The 23,619-nt window shown below is 35.1% G+C and overlaps 2 protein-coding genes across 3 annotated transcripts; both read right to left on the reverse strand.

Moving 5' to 3' along the window:
- Nucleotides 1-730: 730 nt before the first annotated feature.
- On the reverse strand, nucleotides 731-7,959 carry LOC128234174 (hemicentin-1-like). 2 transcript variants are annotated; one of them, XM_052948216.1, is made up of 11 exons: nucleotides 7,762-7,959; nucleotides 7,215-7,508; nucleotides 6,374-6,655; nucleotides 4,874-5,043; nucleotides 4,528-4,636; nucleotides 4,262-4,303; nucleotides 3,863-4,060; nucleotides 3,549-3,600; nucleotides 2,610-2,689; nucleotides 1,323-1,376; nucleotides 731-1,123 (listed from the first exon to the last, which is right to left on the reverse strand). In XM_052948216.1, the coding sequence occupies exons 1-11, from the start codon at nucleotides 7,820-7,822 to the stop codon at nucleotides 1,116-1,118; spliced, it is 1,350 nt and encodes a 449-aa protein (XP_052804176.1). In that variant the 5' UTR covers nucleotides 7,823-7,959; the 3' UTR covers nucleotides 731-1,115. The 2 variants fall into 2 exon arrangements, with proteins under 2 accessions (XP_052804176.1, XP_052804177.1); XM_052948217.1 differs by having other exon boundaries at nucleotides 7,677-7,782.
- A 2,941-nt stretch (nucleotides 7,960-10,900) lies between these two features.
- On the reverse strand, nucleotides 10,901-17,331 carry LOC128234176 (hemicentin-1-like). The gene is made up of 11 exons (XM_052948218.1): nucleotides 17,192-17,331; nucleotides 16,647-16,940; nucleotides 15,793-16,074; nucleotides 14,924-15,093; nucleotides 14,596-14,704; nucleotides 14,348-14,389; nucleotides 13,854-14,051; nucleotides 13,573-13,624; nucleotides 13,011-13,084; nucleotides 11,484-11,537; nucleotides 10,901-11,286 (listed from the first exon to the last, which is right to left on the reverse strand). The coding sequence occupies exons 1-11, from the start codon at nucleotides 17,250-17,252 to the stop codon at nucleotides 11,279-11,281; spliced, it is 1,344 nt and encodes a 447-aa protein (XP_052804178.1). The 5' UTR covers nucleotides 17,253-17,331; the 3' UTR covers nucleotides 10,901-11,278.
- Nucleotides 17,332-23,619: the final 6,288 nt, after the last annotated feature.

Genomic DNA, 23,619 nt, shown 5'->3' on the forward strand with positions numbered 1-23,619 from the left:
ATTGCCAATGTCTCTACAAGAATGATCTTTCAACTTTAAAGGTTTGAAATACATAATTATATGGTTTTAAACTATTTTAGTTTATGTTTCTAATACACATTTATTAAATGTTCTTTATACGTGTTTGTTTTTGTGATGAGAAACTGCCTATTGTATGGTGAGATAAATATGTGTTATGAGAAAAGGTCTGCCTGTCATAACACCATAAACAATAATTATGCTGATGTAGAATCACACGATGGTCCAAAGCAAATATACTTTGTTGGGTATGACTAAACTGCGAAAAGCACTAAAGATAAGGAACAGCACAGAAAAGCAAGGTGAAAGTTTGAAAAGCAGTTTGCATTTTGCATTGCTTTTCTGTGTTGTTTTTTTTGCGTTTCGATGATTTCTGTGCGAATATCCGTGCTTTTCTTTAAACTGTTTTGCTTTTCTCTGGTTTCCGTGCATTCGCCTTGATTTTCGTGCTGTTCGTGCTTTTCCGTGCATTTCGGCGCTTAATGATAAAACATATTGTATTGTAAAACTTTCGTAAACCTATGAACTATTCGAAGGGGTTACAATAATTGTATTTTGTAGTGGGGGTTCTTGACCTCCCCCCCACACACACCTCCAGGGCACATGTTTCTTATAATATCGTAATGAGGTTGGCCTTGGTATTAAGAATAACTAAATCTAGAATCACGATAGAAACCTCGAAGAAAAGAATTAATAATAAATAACTACAGAGACAATTTTGTTTGTTTTTTTGTGTTTTTTTTTTTTAATTTTCATTAAACCACACTACACAAGACACAGCAATATACAAGACATACATACGATGAAGCATATTTGTATTGACCATTTGAGCTGTCTAAAAAGGTCATACATATATATTAATTCCAAAGCTATACAATTAAAAACACAAACAAAAATAACAAAACATTTAATCGCTGGAAGTTCAACTGAAAACGTTAAACATACGTTCTAAATACAATCCATGCAATAACTTCGATTATATCTTATAACAAGATGACCATCTATTGGAATAGTGTTCTCATGAATACCTTTCACATAGTAAACACGTCTCGGCTGTCGCTTGCAAGTTTTTGCTCCGTTGACCGCAACACGAATAATCAATGCGCTGAAATTGGAAAAAGCATATTGTGACATTATCCATAAGAGCATATTATTATTCAATTGGGTCGTACCAAGCACGTTAAGTATAACGCAATAACTTATGTTAAATTAAGATACTTCAAATAAAGAGAGATGTTAAAAACAACCTGATCAATTTGTATTCCTAAAATTTTATCGTAAGTTATTTAACTATATTCACATACGCGTGAGGTAGTATGGTTGGTTTTGGTCAGAGGACGGCCCGGCACCGTGTTCCACTAAAAACAAAAAATACACTGACTCAGCACATCATGTTAAAATATTAAATGTTAGGCTTATGATCTGAAAAATACTTTCGATAAAAACAAAAGCTAAACATCAGTAGGTATTTCCTCTTCAAGCATTACTATTCTGTGTTTCAGTGTTTGTACACCATGTGATATTCTACGTCACATATGCTACGTCGGATGGCAACATTTTGCTAAAAATGAAGAGTTAAAACAAAGATAGGGACAAAGGGCAGATTATGCCGCTTAAAAGCCTTTCGACGTAGCATTTATGATGCAATTTATCAAATGGCATACACACACTGTTTTAGATGGTAAAAAATGTAGATTTTTAAAATATTTTATGCACATGTTTATTCTATACATAATGCAATAAAAACACTGATTGTCAACTTGATATATTACTGAAGTTCACTTTTTCTTATTTGATTACGAGTGGTATTCATGATCTGAACCATACAAGTACATATACAAGTCTCATGAAATATCGCAAGACTGAATAATTATAAAGCATGGCAAACTTCGGATCCTGAGTTTCATTTGATAATTTTCAATATAACATTATATTTAAATGCAAGACATATATAGATATTTAAGAGTGTACAGACAACAACTTCCACTATCATCAAGCTGTCATAGTTGCGATAATACCTTCGATTTCCTTTTAGCCAACGACTACATTGTATGTTCGTTTTTACGAAGCTTTTCCATCACCCAACTTATTCTACCATATATCCAGTTAACAAACCGACAAGACATTCACGGTTAGATGATTCCCCTAATGCAAGACCGACCTGGATATTACATGCAAAAGAAAGGAGTCGTTATACGGATGTCCATGCAGCTTGAACGTGTAAACATCACAGCAATTCCTTTTATTCAGACTTACTCATCAGATTGATAGCAGTCAAAAGAAATTCGACGAACACTTTATAACCATGCAAATAGTGCTACTATTAGTGTATTGTTGTTGTTGTTGGTGGTGGTGGTTGTGTTGGCTTGATGGTGTTGTTGTTTGTGTTGTAGTTGCTATTGGCGTTGTTGTTGTTCTTGGTGGTTATGGTGGTCGTAGTGGTTGTGGTTCTGGTGATGTTGTTGTTGTTGTTTTTGCTGTTGCTGTTTGTTACTCATGGACATTAGATAGATGAAATTATAAAAAGAACATTTGCGCTTAAGCTACATTCTATACTGCTTATATATCATAATAATGTCATCCCGACATACCCTCAGGCTGTATTTCTGTATACAGTGAATCTTCGACATCCTCTGGCTCTATTCGATTGTAGGGCAACGTTCTTTCTCTTCTATTTAACCATGAAAGGAATAATAAGTATTTATGCATCCATTGGTTGTTTGTGTGTAGAAACAGAGAGCAGCATTTTTATTATTTGTTATCGCCGTTGCGTTAATATGGTGCAAAAATGTGTCAACATACCATCGCATTTCCATTTTTTGTTATCGTCATATCGCTAATATAATGTAAAACAGTTTCGATTTACCGTTGCATTCTACTATTTGTTATGTCACATCGCGAATATTTCAAGTTACGGGCCTAGTAGGTGAACCGATATTTGATAAATGGGAAAAGGAAACCATGGGTGAGAGCGATGCTCAAACTCAAATATGGTTTCATGCGCCCCAAATATCCAATATCTGGTCACCTAATAACCCCATAAATTAGATAAGAAGACGACAACCTGTTTACATTGATCAATATATAGGAAATAATTATATTGTTGATCGAAATCGGAAAATAATACGGCATTTTGGTACGGTAAAATTTAGTTTATTATGTTATGTCGGTTATATTATGTAGTAAGGTGTGTTCATACCACCGCATTTATATCATTTCTCATGTTATATCGCTTATTTTATGTAGTACGTCGTGTTCATATCGCCGCATTTATATCATTTCATATGTTATATGACACAGTGCGTTGTCGACCGCCTATATATCATTTGTTATCATTTAAGAGCAAATATGATGTACAGTCGCTTTTCCGTTATGCAATACGGTGTGGACATACAGTCTCATTTCAATTTTAAAGACATGTCGTTTTTTTGATAAAATAACATTTATTCACTTTAATCAAACAATTCAAAGTTAATCGTTTAATTTACATAACAGGCGTCAGTCGTTCGAATTATGCATAGGTAGGTTACCTTGGATTAGCTTCCGTTTGGATGTCATTCTGCAAATGTGCCTTGGCCAGTTCTGTAAAGCCGAATTCGATAGTTTTTGTTTTATGCAACAAAACCATACAAGCAATGAATGAGTAAAAAACAAGATCATGCTTTAGAATATCAAATTCATGGCCACAATCTTGAGTTTGTCTGAGCTCACTACAATAATAGTGAATTAGATCAATGTTTCCAACTTTAATTACAACGCATCCATGAATATCACTCTAGTTTGACCAATATATTTCAATATAATGTTTTATCGTTACCTTCCGCTTATCTTTATGTATATTTACCATGCTCAGTTGGCTTTGAAATCGTTGATGACTGTCGCTGACGTTTGAACAGAACTATACTTAAAACAAACAGAGTTGCAGCCAGCAGCCAACCAATCACAGTTGCTACAATGAGTCCAGTGAGTCCAGAGGGACGACCGATAGGCGAGGAGGAAACCGTGGAAGATAGTGGTGTCATAGTTATGTTGCAAATCGGGTCTAAAAGTAAACTAAAATTATTTTACTTCTAAGAAATGTCACTCAAACAAACAACACATTTACACTATATACATATATATATAAAAGTTAATCCGACATATACATCCTTTTGCATTAAGAAAAGACTCAATTAATTTAATGGGTGCATGGGTTATATAGTTTATGCCAAATGTTATTCTTTTTCAAAGCTAGAAAACAAACCTGGATTGCAAAATTCCTTGCAATCATCGGGAAAAACAGAATCTGAAACAGTTTTCAGTAAAATGTCCAATTGATTGCAAAAAACAAAAATGTAATCAAAAATTAATCATCATTAAGCGCAATGTATTTTATGCGAAACACATGAAAATCGAGCGTATTATTATAAACGAAAGCAACCAAAGATAGGTTCATATAAAGTTATTTGCGAGACAAGTCAAAAACAGAACATATAAAAGGTAATACAATATAATTTGTGTAGAACAAACCTTTCACGTGAAGTGCAAATACTCTGGAATCATTGGTAGTGCGACTTTCCTGACTAGATGGCGTCATCGTATTTTCGGCGTTGCAAGAATACATACCAGCATGGTAGACCTGAAATATCAAAGCAATTTCTCAGGGTCTAATAAGTATCAAGAAGCAATTTGATTAGGAAATTAGGCAAGTAAAACTGTTTTTAAATAAGAACGCCATCATAACAGGAAATTAAGTCGGTTAAAAAGTATGGCCAACGACCAAACTCATATGGACTTTGATATTAATCAGTTCGTTTGCTAAGATATGTGTGTCTTATCACTGTTGTGCGTATATTTTTTCTGCAATGCCTCGTACCTGAACGTTCTGTAGGGAGAGCCTACCAGTCTGATACGTAAACTCTGTGTTCCCGGCCTTTGTCCACCATATTCGAGGAACTGGGGCACCAGCTACCTTGCATTCGATATCTACCGTTGCCCCGACCACAGTCTCCACATTGCTCCGAAGAGACAATATACTGGTCTTCTCTGTTGGTGTTTGGAAGCACAACATAAATGAGATATGATTATGGGCCCTATTGTATAATGCAAATAACAATATATTGTAACCCCTAATAAATATATGCAAAGATTGTAATCATTGGTTGAAGAACTGGCCCAATTTCCAGGAAACGTTTTTGGTTTATCATAAAATCAATTCAAATTCCAAAAAGCTTCAAAATAATAATATACCAACCTTTCCGAATCAAACATAACAGAGCTTATCTTAAATCTTATAAGAGACTTGATTCGAGAAATTGGAGTAGATTTGGTAAGGTTAATCTCTACAACTTAATTATCACGGTTTTGTATTATCACCTGTATGTCTAACAGGTATTTCCATGCAGTGTGTAAAGTAAAAAAAAAACATTTTTGTTTCATCAAGTTCAATTCAGTTGTAAATTTTTGCAATAAGAATGTGTTACTAAAGTCTAACCCATCACATAAGGCAGTTGATGTTGTTTGTTCAATAACTCCCAATGATCAATTCTGTCATATTCAATTACATACAACCCCTTTATCAAACATGTTATGAGTCACAACAAATACTACTACAGTATCGCTTATGCTGTATTAACATTCGCTTTGCAAATACCAAAAAGCCGTATGTGTACGAGACGAACCTCTTAATCATGTTATTCAAACTTACGTCAGACACATGTAAAACCTCAATGTGTTACCATGTCCTAAGTTTCAAAATGTCTATATAAAACTGTAGATCTATTTCGCTCCAAGTTTCTTTTTGTATTTTTTAGAAGAAATTAGTTTGATTAAATTATTTTTGTTCAAGTTTGTGAGAATAAACATGTATGTAAATATATAACGCGTCACAATTTTTACCCGAGTGCCGAGAGGCCCTGGCTCCTCTGCTTAAAGCTTAGTGTTATCACATTGTTTTAACGCTGACAGCACAATGATATGCCAAAGAAAGCAAATGAATAATACATAAATACAATGAAAATACAGGGAAAAGCCCAGTAAACGAAGCAATGACATTTTAATTTCCCCAAATTTATCCATAACACCTACACTATAAAATACCAGAAAGATGTAACTGTAGATACACACATCAAAAACCTAGCGACTCCAAATTTAAGTATATTTTTACAGTTCACTCAATATTTCAGCGATTTATGAACCACATAACTTGGAATGCGGTCTGTCTGAAGGATTTGTAACTTTTTAAGAGAGACATAGTTTTTATAACGAAAATATCACGTGGCTTTGAATTATAACATACGAGCAATAACATGGCATAACTAGCTCTTAACGTTTAATGATTTGTCAAACTACATAGTTACAAAGAAGAGACTAATACCATGAACAATAATTTCCTTCTCTTCATAACTTGAGCAATATTGCTGTGTTCCGACGGTCGGGAAAAGCGTCACTTCGGCGTAACATACACGGTGGATGGAGTTTTTACTAGAAGACGGCGTATATCTATACTGAGGTCCTCTCGTATCTATCTCATCTACATGGGTGGCTACCTTCCAGTAGTAGTTTGGTAAAGGAATACCGTCCGCATAGCAGGATAAGGTAAACGACTCTCCCAAAACAACAATATCTGGACCGGAAATAACTGGTCTCGAGGGTGGATCTTAAATATAAAAAACATATTGTATTAGTTTGTATCATTGGAATTACTATCCTGTCCTAGAAAACCATTTAGAACTGGTAAATAACTATACCTACCATAATTTACTTTGGATGGGATGTTTGTCATGATCTTAGTTTTTACCACAGACATTTGAATAGACATGACTGCCATTAGTCGGCATCTATACTTTGCAAGCATCTCTTATTAAAATTTGATCAAGTTCTTTGGAAAAATAGTAGGCTCTTCTTATATAAATTGTCTTACGAACATATCAACATATTTCAACACTAACATTTTTTGCTATGGTCATTACTCCTTAAATTATCATTTTCTTTCAAAAATAGTTTGTTTCTTAAATACTTTAAACATAGTGTTGCTCAGTTGGCGCACCCATGTTTGTCCAGATTTCATTATAAATTAATCCTTTCTCAGTCTTTTGCACATGTTCTATATCTGCATGGGCCAGTTGACTTACAGCTACTAAAATATTAGTTTTTTTATGGGCTCACCAATAAGATGGTACCAAATAATAACATATGTTGATACTCGTGCTACTTACATATAACAGTGAGATCGACTGAGATTGTGGCGCTCTCAGCTGTGCCGAGGTTACGTGCAGTACACGTATACCGACCATTAAACTGACGTTGTATTCTCGTAAACACGAGAAAGGCTCCAGCAACTGTAAACAAAGGATCGCCGTATTTCGCCCAGGAATACTGGATTTGGGCAAGTGGTGAATGACAACTAAAATTCGCCGCCGTTCCTTCTAATACGTTGACGTTTGCAGGAGCCTCGTTGCCATTTTGAAGATAAACCGTAAGGTTGTCTTGTAGCACGACTGCTTGTACGGCTAAATGTATAATTATAATCTACACAGCTAGTTTGGTATCACCGGACACAAATGTACTTTTAATATGTACATAATATATTTTTTGTAATGTTTAATTTTATCGAAACACTACATTTATAAATGTATCGGTAGCTAAGGCTAAAAGTAATTTTTTTGTACAATACTCACGTTGTAGTACCTTGCTAATTTTAAAATCATTTTTATGAAGCAATCTCTTATACAAAATCATTAGAACACGGATGAATAAACACACCCCATAGATAAATAATCCAGAAGTAAGAATCGGTCACAATTATGTTGATCGCAGAAAACATTTTGCGAAAAGTGAACTCTTTCACGCGGACACAAACACTTCTGCTTCACATAAACGTTTTAATCTTAGTTATTTAAATTTAAGTACTACTACCGGCCATCATTGTCTGAATATTAAGATTCACAGCACGAACTCGGCATACACTTTAAAGTTATTGAGTCAGCCTTCTGATGCTTTAAAACGTGACTGACATAACTACGGTGTGATTCATAATCATGTGCAACCAGTTATAACAGCATTGTATTAATCACATTCGTTGGCCGGATGTTACGCGAAAGTGCAGTCATGTGTGGCAGAGAAAACCGGAGTACCAAGAAGTATCCCACCTGTCCGGCTTGATGACCACAAACCAAACTCACATCCGCCCAGGTCGGGAATCGAACCAAGGTCGCGAGTGCGCTAAGGATTTCGCTTACCGGACAATAATTGATAATTATCATGTTTCTAAACTATTGTACACATTTTTTTCAAAGTGATTTTTACAAAAACGTTCCAATTATTTCAATTGATATTATAGTAAAAGAACAAAGGGCCATGATTACCAACAGTGTCATGCCATGTTCAGACTCAAGTGGCAAACTGCAAATCTACATTTCATTGTTTCTTTCTTTCTAGTTTTGATGATGAAATTTGAAATATTCAAATTTTATTTACAATTGTACAATTATGTACATTTAAAGACGAATGGAACAAAGATGATTCTTTGTAATTTAATGAAGGTGCTTTTTCTGAATCTGAGTCTGGAGTTGGACTTGAGTTTGTTCGTATTCATGGCTCATGGCCAAAATTTATCAAACAACCTTAGATACCATATGACAGGATGCTGATTAGTACAATATATCTGTGTTACTATAAATCGTCATTTTTTGTTGTAGAAAGTGATGTTAGGTTGTTAAGAAATGTATTTAACAGTAAACAATTAACTAATTTATGCACGTTATTTGGCTAATTAAAAAGGATAATTAAAGCAGTGTTATGCTTAAGATTTTTCGAAAGCTTAGAGCCAATACTTAACATTCCGTTTCATATGCGCCATGACTCAACAGCAATTTGTCGCCATTTCGTTACCTTAGGTCGGAAATCGGGTTGGCAGTCCGTAAAGGTTCTTAGTGTTTGCCGATTAGTAGTTTAAAATCGTTGAGGATTAGTCACAGACTGTACATTAAAAATATAACCAAAACATTCAATCATCTACGACAAATGCCTACTAATTATGTGCATGAAATTTTATTTCGAAACTGGTCTCAGATTGGATTTACAACCGATGGTCGCATGAAGACTGAGAGTCGACTTTCGTTGTCATATGTCAGCAATTAATTTGGAAACATCGGCGATAATTATTAGCTGATCGCAGAAAGGTGACTTACTTACAGGATTCGACGACCTTGTGAAATCATCAGACGTCTGCATGTACAACAGATACTTGGCTGCACGAAAGCTCAGTTTAGTTTACCGCAAGCTATCCACACATCAATCGATAATCATAACTATCCTTTCAATTCACTCCACTTTATAGTCCAAAACTCTATCAAAAGCCGAAAACAGAACAAAAACCATATGTGGCAATGATGAAAATTGACGTATACTCCCCGTAGTTGTTTATATCCTGACGTATAAAATCATATCTAGTCTAAGAATACATAATTATTGACATAACAGCCATCTGTTAAATATTTGTGTTTTTTTTTTAAATCTCTTCACAAAATATGCTAGCAATCAGTAATGCGTAAGTTAAATTCAAGCACGATATTAAGTGTTGAACAAGATTACTTTGTTTGTATAAAACCATTATATTATAGTATTATAGTATTATCTACCATGTTTGGTGTAATAAATACAATGTGTTCTATGCTATGCCATATTTTGTATTTTAAATACAATAACTTTTGCATTCTTCGCCATATAGTTTATACTGTCCGACCCCGTATGCTCGAGCTCTCTTGCCTCGAACTCCTCGTTGGCTCAAACTGGACATAAAGAACTGATTATTTTACACTGAAGGTAAACTTTCCCGCTTGTCTCGATGTAGTTTCGCCTGTCCTTGGTAGTTTGAGCCAACGGGGTTCGACTGTAATCGTAAATAATATGGTATGCATTGTGTACCATGATGGGTATTACAAATACCAGGATTTTCTTGCTATATTTTTCATGCATTGCCATTTATTTATTTATTTTTTTTGCATTCTCTACCATAAGTTTGTGACAGTAATTGATATGGTTTGCACTCTGTACTATAATTGGTATTTCAAATACCATATTTTCCTTTCTTTATAATCGTGCTTGGTTTTATAAATACAACATTATGCATGCATTGCCATATTTGGTATTATCAATGCGTTGTTATGTCACAAAAAGTCAATTATACAGTCGCTCTCTGAGTTTGCCAATGTCTCCACAAGAATGATCTTTCAACTTTAAAGGTTTGAAATACATAATCATGTGGTTTTAAATTAGTTTCTTTCATGTTTCTAATACACATTAGTTTAATAATCTTAATACGTGTTTTTTTTTTGTGATGAGAAACTGCCTATTGAAGATTGGTGAGATAAATATATGTGATGAGAAAAGAACAATATGCTGATGTAGAATCACACGATGGTCCAAAGCAAATATACTTTGTTGGGTATGACTAAACTGCAACAAGCACTAAAGATAAGGAACAGCACAGAACAGCAAGGTGAAAGTTTGAAAAGCAGTTTGCATTTTGCCTTGCTTTTCTGTGTTTATATTTTGCATTTCAATGATTTCCGTGCGAATATCCGTGCTTTTGTTTAAACTGTTTTGCATGTCTCTTGTTTACGTGCCTTCGTCTTGATTTTCGTGCTGTTCGTGCTTTTCCGTGTATTTCGGTGATTAATGATACCGCATTTTGTATTGTAAAACTTTCGTAAACCTATGAACCATTCAAAGGGGTTACAGCAACTGTATTTTGTAGTGGGGTTTCTTGCCTCCGCCCACACACACACCTCCAGGGCACGTGTTTCATATAATATTGTACTGAGGTTCTCCTTGGTATTAAGAAGAACTAAATCTAGCATCATGATATAAACCTCGAAGAAAAAAAATAATAATAAATTACTACAGAAACAGATTTTTTTTTAATTTTCATTCAACAACACTACACAACGAATAACAATATACAAGACATACATACGATAAAACATATTTGTTTTTACCATTTGAGCTGTCTAAAAAGGTCATATATATTTATAATAATTCGAAAGCTATACAATCACAAACACAAACAAAATAACAAAACATATATTATCGCTGGAAATTCACCTAAACACGTTCAACATACGTTCTAAATACAATCCATGCAATAAGTTCAATTATATCATATAACAAGATGACCAAATATTGGATTATGGTTCTCATGAATAACTTTCTTACAGTATGTATACACATCTCGGCTGCTGCTTGCAAACTTTTGCTCAGTTGGTCGCAACACCAATAATCAATACGCTGAAATTGTAAAAGCATATGGTGTCATTATCTATAAGAGCATATTATATTTAATTGGGTCGTACCAAGCACGTTTAATATTATGCAATAACTTATGTTAAATTAATAAACTTCAAATATAGAGGGATGTTAAAAGAAACCTGACTTATTTGTATTCCCATACTTGTATCGTAAACTATTTTACTATGTTCACATACGTGTGAGGTAGTATGGTTGGTTCTGGTCAGAGGACGGCCCGGCTTTTTGTTCCACTATAAACAAAAATTACACTGACTCAACACATCATGTTAAAATATAAAATGTTAGGCTTATGATCTGAAAAGTACTTTCGATGAAAACAAAGGCTAAACACCACTACGTATTACCGCCTCAAGTATTACTTTTCTGTTTTCAGTGTTTGTACACCACGAGATAAACTTCGTCAAAAATTCTGTCGGACGGCAACATTTTGTTTGAAATGAAGACTTAAAACAAAAAATAGGAATGAAGGGAAGACTATGTCGCTAAAAGGCCTTCCGACGTAGCATTTATGATGCAATTTATCACTTAGTATACACACTGTTTTACATGGTAAAAATATAATTTTTTAAAATATGTTATGCACATGTTTATTCTATAGATAATGCAATAAAATACACTGATTGTCAACCTGATATATTACTAACGTACACTTTTTCTTATTTGATAATAAGTGATATGCATGATCTGAACCATACAATTACATATACAAGTCTCATGAAATATCGCAATCGTGAATGTTTATAAAGCATAGCAAGCTTTGGATCCTGAGTTTCATTGAATAATTTTCAATATAACATTACATTTTAAAAGTAAGACATATGTTGATATCTAAGAGTGTACAGACAACAACTTCCACTATCATCAAGCTATCATAGTTGGGATCATATCTTCGATTTCCTTTTAGCCAACGACTACATTGTATGTTTGTTTTTACGACAATATTTCAATCATCCAACTTATTCTACCATATATACAGTTAACAATATGTATGCGAAAAGCTACAGAAACAAGCTCAGTAGCAAATAGTTTAAATATAAACCCGGTTTATTGGCACTGGGTAAACGCCAAAGACATATAACATAAAATCACAAACAAGGAACATGGAAGAAAAGCACAAAACTCCAAAAGCAGCACAGTGAATACATACTATGTCTATAAAACTAGGTATGTTTATCAAGGATTGTTAGGTTCCGCCTTGGAACGGTCAACAAACAGACAATACATTCACGGTAAGATGATTCCCCTGATGCAAGACCGACCTGGATATTACATGCAAAAGAAAGGAGTCGTTATACGGATGTCCATGCAGCTTGAACGTGTAAACATCACAGCAATTCCTTATATTCAGACTTACTTATTAGATTGATAGCAGTCAAAAGAAATTCGACGAACACTGTATAACCATGCAAACAGTTCAACTATTTATTTATTGTTGTTGTTGGTGGTGTTGGTTGTTTTGGCTTGATGGTGTTGTTATTCGTGTTTTGGTTGATGTAGGCGTTGGTGTTATTGTTGTTGTTGGTTATGGTGGTCGTGGTGGTTGTGGTTCTTGTGATGTTGTTGTTGGTGTTGTTGTTGTTCTTATTTATCTGTTGCTGTTTGTTACTCATGCAAATTAGATAGATGAAATTATGATAAGAGCATTTGCGCTTAAGCTACATTCTATACTACTTATATATCATAATAATGTCATCCAGACATACCCTGTATTTCTGTATACGGTGAATCTACGATCTCCTCTTGCTCTATGTGATTGTAGGGCAACGTTCTTTCTCTTCTATTTAACCATGAAAGGAGTTATAAGACTTTATGTAAACATTGGTTGTTTGTGTTTATACACAGAGATCAGCATTTCTATTATTTCTTATCGCCATTGCGTTAATATGGTGCAAAAAGATGTCAACATTTACATTTTTGTTATCTTCAAATCGCTAATATAATGAAAATCAGTGTCGATTTACCGTTGCATTCTACTATTTGTTATGTCACATCGCGTATATTGTAAGTTACGGGCCTAGTAGGTGATCCGATATTGGATAAATTGGGCAAAGGAGACCATAATGAATCAGAGTGATGCTCAATCTCGAAAATGGTTTCATGCGCCCCATATATCCGATATCGGGTCATCTAATAAACCCATTACTAACATTAAAAGACGACCACCTGTTACAATTGATTAATATATAGGATATATTTGTTGATCGAAATCGGTAAATTATTTATATTTTAGGCTTCAATCGTTTGAATTATGCATAGGTAAGTTACCTTTGATTAGCAACCGTTTGGATATCATTCTGCAAATGTGCCTTGGCCTGTTCTGTAAAGGCGTATTCGATAGTTCTTGTTTTATACAGCAAAACCATACAAGCAGTGAATTAAGATCATTCTTTAGAACATCAAATTCATGGCAAAGATCTTGAAAGAGTTTGTCTGAGCTCACTACAATACTAGTGAATTACAACACTGTTTTCAACCTTAATTACAATGCATCAAAGACTATCGCATTCTGACCAATCTATTTCAATATAATGTTTTATCGTATTTACCATGCTCAGTTGGCTTTGCAATAGTTGATGACTGTCGCAGACATTTGAAAAAATATAGACTTATGACAAACAAAGTTGCAGCCAGCAGCCAGCCAGTCACAGTAGCTACGATGAGTCCAGGGATTCCAGAGGGACAAGCGATTGTCGACGACGAAACCGTGGAAGATAGTGGCGTCGTTGTAATATTACAAATCCAGTCTAAAATTAAACTTAAATGATTTTAAATCACTCAATAAAGCAACAAATGTACACCATATCGATATATATATATATATATATATATATATATATATATATATATATATATATATATATATATATATATATATATATATATATATATATATATATATATATATATATATATAAATTAGTTAATCCGACATATATATTATTTTGCACAAAGAATGGACACATTTAATTGAATTAGTTCATGGCTTATCTGGTTTATGCCAAATGTTATAATCGTTCTTTTTCAAAGTTAACAAACGTACCTGGATTGCAAAAGTCCTTGCAAGCATCGGGAAAAACAGGATCTGGAACAGTTTTCAAGTGATCGGAAAGACAAACAGGTAATTGAAAATCAACCATCCTTAAGCGCAATGTTTTATGCGAAACACGTCAAACTCGAGTTTTATTATACACGAGAGCTACCAAAGATTGGATCATAAAATGTTTGCTGGGAGACAGATCACAATTAGTACATAAAAAAGTAATAGAATCTTAGTATTATAGAACTAACTGTTCACGTGAAGTGCAACAACTTTCGAATCCCTGGTAGTTCGCCTTCCCCGACCAGATGGCATCATAGTATTTTCAGCGTTGCAAGTGTATATACCAGCATGATATACCTAAATTATCAAACAATCTCTTAATGTGTTTTACGTATAAAGAACCAATTTGATTATGAAAATTATGAAAATAAAAATGCCTTCATAACAGTTAGAAAAAAGTCGGTAATTAGATATGTACAACCACCAAACTCATACGGGCTTCGATACTAATAGGTTCGGTTGTAAAGATATGTCTTATCATATTTGTGCGTATATTTCTGTTACACTGCCCTCTACCTGAACGTCCAGTAGGAAAAGCCTAGAAGTCTGGTAAGCAAAACTTGTATCCCCGGTCTTTGTCCAATAAACTCGAGGAACTGGGGCACCAGCTACCTTGCATTCGATATCTACCGTTGCCCCGACCACGGTCTCCACATTGCTCGGAAGAGACACTATACTGGTCTTCTCTGTTGGAGTTTGAAAGCACATAATAAATGAGATACAATTATGTACCCAATTATATAATGAAAATAACAATATATATATATATATATAACATAAATGTATTCGAAAATGTTTAAATTTAAATTCTATTAAAGACGGAAGTGCGTTTATGGTACGTTGGTGTACTTGTTTGGTAATATGCAAATTAGCGAAGCCCGGGCTCCGTGTGGATTGGGAATTTACTGTATATGAGACGATCCCATCAAAGGGACCTGTTTGTCTTCTTTGGCTCGCAAGTTAAAAATACAATGAAAATACAGGGACAAGCCCAGTGAATGAAGCAATGACTTTTTAATTTTGCCAAATTTATCCAAACACCTACAACATATAATACCAGAAAGATGTAACTGTAGATATACACATCAAAAGAGCTAGCGACTCCCAACTTAAGTATATTTTCACAATTCACTCAACATTTCAGCAATATATGAACAACATCACTTGGTATGCTATCTGTCTAAAAGAGTTTTAACTTTTTAAGAGAGACGTAGTGTTTCTTTTATAACGAATACATCACTTCACTTTGAATAATAAAAAAACGAGCAATAGCATGGCATAACTACCTCATACTTTTTTTTGATGATGACAGTAAATAAATATATTTTAGCACTCACCGGGCATCATAATGAATTTTAAACTTAATACAAAGAAGAGACTAATACCATGAACAATAATTTCCTTCTCCGCATAAATTGAATGGTTTTGATGTGTTCCGACGGTCGGGAAAAGCGTCATTTCGGCGTAACAAATACGGTGGATGGAGTGGTTACTAGAAGACGGCGTAAATTTGTACTCAGGTCCTCTCGTATCTATGTCATCTACATGGGTGGCTACCTTCCAGTAGAAATTTGGTAAAGGATTACCGTCCGCATGGCAGGATAAGGTAAACGACTCTCCCAAAACAACAATATCTGGACCGAAGATAACTGGTCTCGAGGGTGGATCTTAAATATAAAAAACCCATATCGTATTGGTTTGTATCATTGGAATAACTAAGTCCTAGAAAATTATTTAGAACTGGTAAATGACTATACTAACCATACTTTACGTTGGAGGGGATGTTCATCATGATCATAGTTTTCACCACAGAAATTTGATGCGACATGACTGCCATAGGTCGGCATTAATACTGTACTAGCGTCTCTTATTAAAGTTAGATAAAGTCATTTGGAAAAATATTAAACTCTTTTTATATAAATTGTTCTACAAACATATCAACATGTTTCAACACTAACGTTTTTTTTCAGATATGGTCATTACTCCTTAAATCATCATTTTTTATTAAAAATATTTTTATTAAATATTTTAAACTGAGTGTTGCTTATTTTGCGAATCAATGATTGTCCAGATTTTATTACAAGTTGATCTTTTTTCAGTCATTTACACATGCTCTATAACTGCATGGGCCGGTTGACTTACAGCAACTAAAATATTTTGGTCGTTTAGTTTTTTTCCATGGCTTTACCAATAAGATGGTACCAAAACAGTTACAAATGTTGGTACACGTGCTACTTACATATAACAATGAGAACAACTGAGATTGTGGCGGTTTCAGCAGTGCCGATTTTACGTGCAGTGCACGTATAACGATTATTAAAATGACGTTGTATGCTCGTTAGCACGAGAAAGGCTCCATCAACTGTAACTGAATGATCGACGAATTTCGCCCAAGAGTACTGGATTTGGTCAAGGGGTGAATGGCAACTCAAATTCACCGCCGTTCCTTCTAATACGTAGACGTATTCGGGAGCCTCGTTTCCATTTTGGAGATAAACCGTCAGCTTGTCTTGTAGCACGACTGCTTTTACGGCTAAAGGTAAAATAATAATCTATACAACTAGTTTCGTATTACCGGACATTTTTTTAAATGTATATAACATACTGTTTTTACTTAATGTTTTATTTCATCGAATTACTACATTTATCAATGTATCGGTAGCTTAGGCTAAAAGCAATTTCTTTGTACAATACTACACGTTGAAGTACCTTGTTAATTTTAAAATTATTTTTATGAAGAAATCTCTTCTACAAAACCAGTAGAACACGGATGAATAAACACACCCCATTGATAAATAATCCAGAAGTAATAACCGGCCACAATTATGTTGATCGTAGAAAACATTTTGCGAAAAGTGAACTATTTCACGACACAAACACTTCTGCATCACATAAACGTTTTAATATTAGTTGTTTAAATTAAGTACTACTACCGGCCATCATTGTCTGAATATAAAGATTAACAACAGGAAATCGGCATACACTTAAAAGTTATTGAGTCAGCATACTGATGCTTCAAAACGTGACTGACATAAGTACGTTGCGAATCATAATCATAATGAATAGTTTAAACTGATATATTTTAAAACGATTGTGCAACACGTTATAACAGCATTATATTAATCACTTTCGTTGGCCGGATGTTACTCGAAAGTGTGGTCATGTGTTGCGGGGGAAACCGGAGTACCCACAAGTGATCAACTTGTCCGGTTTGATGACAGAAAACCAAACTCACAGACTTTAGTTTGTTCGTTCTCATGGCTCATGGCCAAAATTTCTCGAACAACCTAAGATTCCATAAAACAGCAGTTTGCAGATCAGCACAATATGTCTATGTTACTATACATTGTGCTTTTTTTCTGTTGAAAGTGATGTTAGGCGGCTGTTAAGAAATGTATTTAACAATAAACATTATCTAATTTTGTTAAAGTTGATTAAAACAGTTTGATGCTTTAGATATTTCGAAAGCTTAGAGCCAACACTTGACTTTTCTATTAGCTTGTTTCATATGCGCCATGACTCAACAGCTATTTGTCGCCATTTCATAACCTAAGGTCAGAAACGAGGTTGGCAGTCCGTAAAAGTTATTAGTGTTTGCCGATCAGTAGTTTGAATTTGTTGAAGATAAGTCACAGACTGTGTATTAAAAATATAATCATCTACGACAAATGCCTACTAATTATGTGCATGAAATTTTATTTCAAAACTGGTCTCAGATTGGATTTACAACCGATGGTCGCATGAAGACTGAGGGTCGACTTTCGTTGTCATATGTCAGCAATTAATTTGGAAACGTCGGCGATAATAATTAGCTGATCGCAGACTTACTTACATGATTCGACGGCCGTGTGAAATCATCAAACGGCTGCAGACAGACAGACAGACAGACAGACAGACAGACAGACAGAAAATGTACTCAAGTCTCACTTTTATACATTCATGGGATAAATACAGATAAAACATGCAATAATAATGTATAAAACCACTCCTCATGGAGTTATGAGAGACTGTTTGCTCAATAAAAAACAATATAATATATCAACTTTAAAACATGCAATATAACTTAAAATATTCAGTAATAAAGATAAAGTGAGAATAATCGTTAATGTACAAAACATGCAATAAAACATACAAACACTAAATTACTTGTTATACAGATACTGACGTCGGAGTTTTAGGATATCATGACAGGTTTTGGCACTGTGTTTAACGATAGTTTCATTTGAAAGAAGGAATGAACGTTTTTCCTTATCCGATAATAAATTGAAATTATCATTAATATCAATAACTTTTAACAACAGAAATGTCGTAGATTATTATATAAAGGACAATGTAATAAAACATTAAAATTCATCTTCTACTATGTTATGACAGTTAAAACAGGTTCTTTGTTCAACATTGAGTGGTTCATAGCGGCCTGTTTCGAGTTTTAATGGCGCCACTCCACATCTAAATTTAGCTAACGCACTTATGTTAAGGCGGGTAATAGATGGGCTCTGAACGTAGTATTCTGTTTTATATGATTGCTTAAAAGTTCTGTATAGCAGCAGTTTGTTGCCTCCATTTATCTGTCGTATGCTTGTATTTACATTTATAACATTACGCCATTGATGGTGAATTTGGTCAAGCATAGTTGTATGACACGTATCTATTAATCTAAAGTGTTCAGATCTACGAATTTTAACGTTTATATCCAAGTTATAGTCAGCTATATCTTTCACTTTATTCATTACAGTACGAGTCCAACACTTCTTATAAACAGATATTGCTTTAAATACAAAGTTATTCAGTCGATTACTGTCCATATTAGCTAATCGGACCCAATGGGAAATGACAACTTTCCATTGTTTAACAAGCGGTGGGGTCCATCCAATGTCACCATTCACAGCGGCGTTTGGTGTATATTTTCCTAATCCAAGGAAGAAGCGACTGGCTCTGTAGCTGACTGGGCAACGTATTTTGCAGTGATGTTATAATCGAGACTGTCGTTTAGTAGTAGTCCTAGGTAACGATATTTTTCTACGCATTCCAATTGATTATTACTACATCTGAACTTAAACTGTGTTTTCTGTCTAGACGGATTTCTAAAGTGCATAACCTTGCTCTTCTCAATATTAACGTTCATGTCGTTTGTGCAACACCATCGCGATAGTATGTCTAGCAAATATTGAAGATCGTTTTCATTTTCGGCAATCAACACTAAATCATCCGCATAAAATAGGTGACTTATTATCTTGCCGTTAAATAAAACACCTTTATTTAAATGCTCAAATAGTTCGCTGCAGTCATTTAAAAAAAGTTGAACATTGTCGTGGAAACCAGACAGCCCTGTTTCAGGCCAGTGGATACGTCAAACCAATCGGTTGTATAGTTGTTCACGCGCACGGCACATTTGACCGATTTGTAAAGCGACTTCAGAGCAGTCAACATTTTGCCGTGTATTCCGAAGTTCCCTTCCAATTTAGCCCATAGCTTACTTCTATTAATCCGGTCATAGGCTTTGGAAAAGTCAACGTATGCAACAAAAGTATCCTTCTTTGTCTTTTTTCTAGCGTCGATTATACTAGTTAAAGTTGATAACTGGTCGATCGTACTTATGTTTTTCCGAAAACTATTTTGAGTGTCAGATACTGCATTGTTTAGTTTGCTCCATTTAGTAAGTCTATCATTTAATACAGAGCAATATACTTTGTAAATTGCCGGTGTCACTGTAATTCCACGGTAGTTAACTGGGTCACGTTTATCTGAGTCTTTCTTTTTTAGGATTGGGGTAATAAGTCCGTATGTCCATGCTTTAGGAACAGCCCCTGTGTCAAAACAGACGTTAAATAAGGCATGTAAGTAGTACACAGTCAATTTATTGTTTAACATCTCGGCTGGTATACCGTCGTGCCCGGGGGGCTTTATTCTTGTTTAACGAGTTCACAGCTTTGTCAATCTCCAAAATATGAATTCCATCGTTCAGTGAGTAAGTGTTTAAAGTGTTAAAATGTAAGTTATTTTGTATAACTACAGGCTCGTTATTAATATTTGGTACATTGTATAGCTTTTCAAAAGAGTTCTTCCATTTGTTTAAGACGTCTTGAGGTAATGTTGATACCGAACCGTCAGCTAGCAAGACTTCAATCGGAATAGATTTATTTCGCTCGGACCCGATACCAATCTTCCATATGTCTTTCCATAAATCGCTCTTATTTGTGTTTTCATAAGCTTTTAATAATTTACTTTGTTCATTATGCCAGTGTACCCTTTTTCTCCGTTTAACATTTTTGTCAAATAGTTTTCTTTTGTTCATAAATGTTGCTTTTAATAAGTTTTTCTGAGATCTGATCTTACAGTTGAGTCATAATTTTTCGCTTACGCGAACACCCTTCCACTCAACGCTCAAATCCTCGTTCCACCAAGGTTTGTTAACTCGCTTATTATTCGTGTTGTTTGCATTGAGATTTTCTCCCTTGGGTTTAAGTGCGTCTTCATCTGCGAGTTAAGTATATCCAGAAATTCAGTATAAGAATTGTCAATATGTTCTTGTCTATCTCTGTCGGCCTCTATCAGGTTTATCTTTTCCTTAAGAAGTTAATACATATCATGATTGTTCATAAAAACTTCTGGAATATTCTGTCGATCGTGTATTATCTTGCTTTTGTTTAACTTGCCATTAACAACACTTGTGTTAATACTATCAACATTCTTAAAATTTGTCATAGACAAAGTCATCTGTAACACTGAATGGTCGAGAATTGTAATTCGGTCTAGTGTGTTTATACCGGTGCTTTTTTTGTAAAAGATATGTTGCTCTTATTACGTTAAAATGTTCATAACGGTTTAACTGTTCGTATGGGACTAGGCAATAGTCGACAACTGCGCAACCCTTTGTTGAGATGCTTGTATAATCATTTTTAATACAATATCTGCCGTTTAAAATACATAAATTAGCACTAAGAAGAAAGTCCAGGAAAGCATCGCAATATGGCGATATGTGATAGTCAATTATATCTCTTTCCGGTATACAGTCAACTCCAGCGATGTAATCGTCATTGTTTCCGACACGAATGTTAAAGTCTCCGACGATCGAAACTAATGAGTCCCTTTGATACTCGTATACTTGTGAAAGAAGTGTTTCTAAGAATTCGTTATTTTGAATAATGCGTGTTGAGTTTGCCGGGGGTAAGTAACACACACCAATTCGAAGTCGTTCTTAAGTTATTTTATTCGTTACTGATATCCATAAAATTCCTTCATGTTCATCATTTAACTTGTTCACAGTAAACGTATTTAAAAATGTATTCCGAATAAGAACACCGATGCCTCCACTTCCTTTTGGTGCCCTTCTGTGTAAGTTAGTTCGATTATGTCCAATTCATGTATATCCTTCGACGTTTAAAATTTCATCGTTCTTTAAACGTGTTTCTGCTATACATACAATGTCAAGATTTAATTAATCAATACAATTTTTGCCTATTTGATAATTTTCCGACATTTCATTCCGACTGAAACCATTTGTGTTGCCAAAACCCGCATGAAACCTAGTATTGACGGTAATTATTTCTGTGACGACCTTGGTAACCTTGGTTACCGTGGGTGTAATTTCTTCGGTCCTCACCGTCATGATATCCCTGGTGGCGGCGGCTTGTATCACGTGCATGGTTCGCGATGGCGCGTCTCGTGTCGGTCACGTGACGACTGATGCTCATGGCGATATGAAGTACGGTCGGTATCATGACGTCTTGTGAAGGTTTCATCTCGGCGTCTGTGATCTGACCTGCCAGATCTCGTGCGTACCTGGTGAGGGGACGTCTTTCGGCGGTGCCGCACTTCTTGCCACTCGTGAGCGTCACGCGACTCCTCATTGTGTGTTTTCTGCAATAGTCGGTTGCCTTTAACATAGAGTTTATCGTAACCAATAACTTTAGCAATAGTCATCAGGTTTGCAATAGAGTTTCTTTCTTCCGGAGTTAAGTGATGTTCTATATAAATGTTTTTGTATGTAGCGTTTTGTTTGAGAGTTGCCTTACATTTCATAATTTCATGTTTGTCCTCTTTTGTGTTGCACGTTACCACAACGATTCCGCATTCGGAGGATTGATTTGCACGCTTTCTCTCGGCATCATTTTAATATCTAATTTCAGGCCGACTTTGATTAACGTATTTACGCTGTTGACGATATTCTCATCCCTACGTTCCGGTAAGTTCTTTAAAACCAATCCAGTAGTTTTCTTTTGCTCACTTTCTTTGGGGACAGCGTTATTTACTGGTAGAGATTTCATGTCACTTTTAACTTGGTTCAGATCCTCATTGAATTCCTTTCTAAGTTTGTTTACAACAGGAGACATGGCATTCTGGACGTGTGTCTTAATCGTTAACTCGAGATTAGTTTCATGCTTCACTATTCTAGATGATAAACTGTCAAGACTTACTCTCATCTGCTCGGCAAGATTGTCTATTGCTGCCACCACTGATACGTTCTCATCAGCGTTGTGAATATTAATGCCAGGGAGTTCCGGGGACGGTGGTTCTGGTTCGGACCGCCGCCGCTTCTTTGAAGATTTTGGTTTGGTTGGTTGCGCTTGATACGCGCTGCATGTACAATAGATATTTGGCTGCACGAGAGCTTAGTTCAGTTTGCCACAACCTATCCACACATCAGTCGATGACCATTTTAATATAACTATCCTATCAATTCACTCCACTTTATAGTTCAAAACTTTATTTAAAGCCGACAACAGAACAAAAACGAAATGTGGCAATGATGACAAATTGACGTACACTCCCCGATCAGCAGCTGATGGGAATGCTGTGATAATCGTCCAAGCAGCTGTAAAATTCATATGTTTAGAAGTCAAACTAAAAAGTTTATACACATAAATTTAAAACTACTGCAGGATCAAGACTTACTCGTCTCTTAACCCTGTTGTTTTCCCTGGTAATATTGTTCAACACCATCTTCGCTTTCTCAGTGCTTGTGAACTTAAAGTCACTAGACACCTGTGGTAAGATATACCGTGGTCTGCAATCCAAGAAGTATGACCTAGCAGGAAGCCGAGTGTTCCAGTGTAATAACACTTTTATTAGAAATTGTATACTCACACTATCCGTATGTACTCTTTGCACCTGGTTGGCAGTACTTCTTAACCAGAGTGGTGACATTCATCCTAAGCCAGGCCCTGCAGATCACTCATCACGATCATCGTTAGATTTGTCCCATAATTTAT

The sequence above is a fragment of the Mya arenaria genome, chromosome 5 (genome assembly GCF_026914265.1).
Source record: "Mya arenaria isolate MELC-2E11 chromosome 5, ASM2691426v1".
Lineage (NCBI taxonomy): Eukaryota > Metazoa > Mollusca > Bivalvia > Myida > Myidae > Mya > Mya arenaria.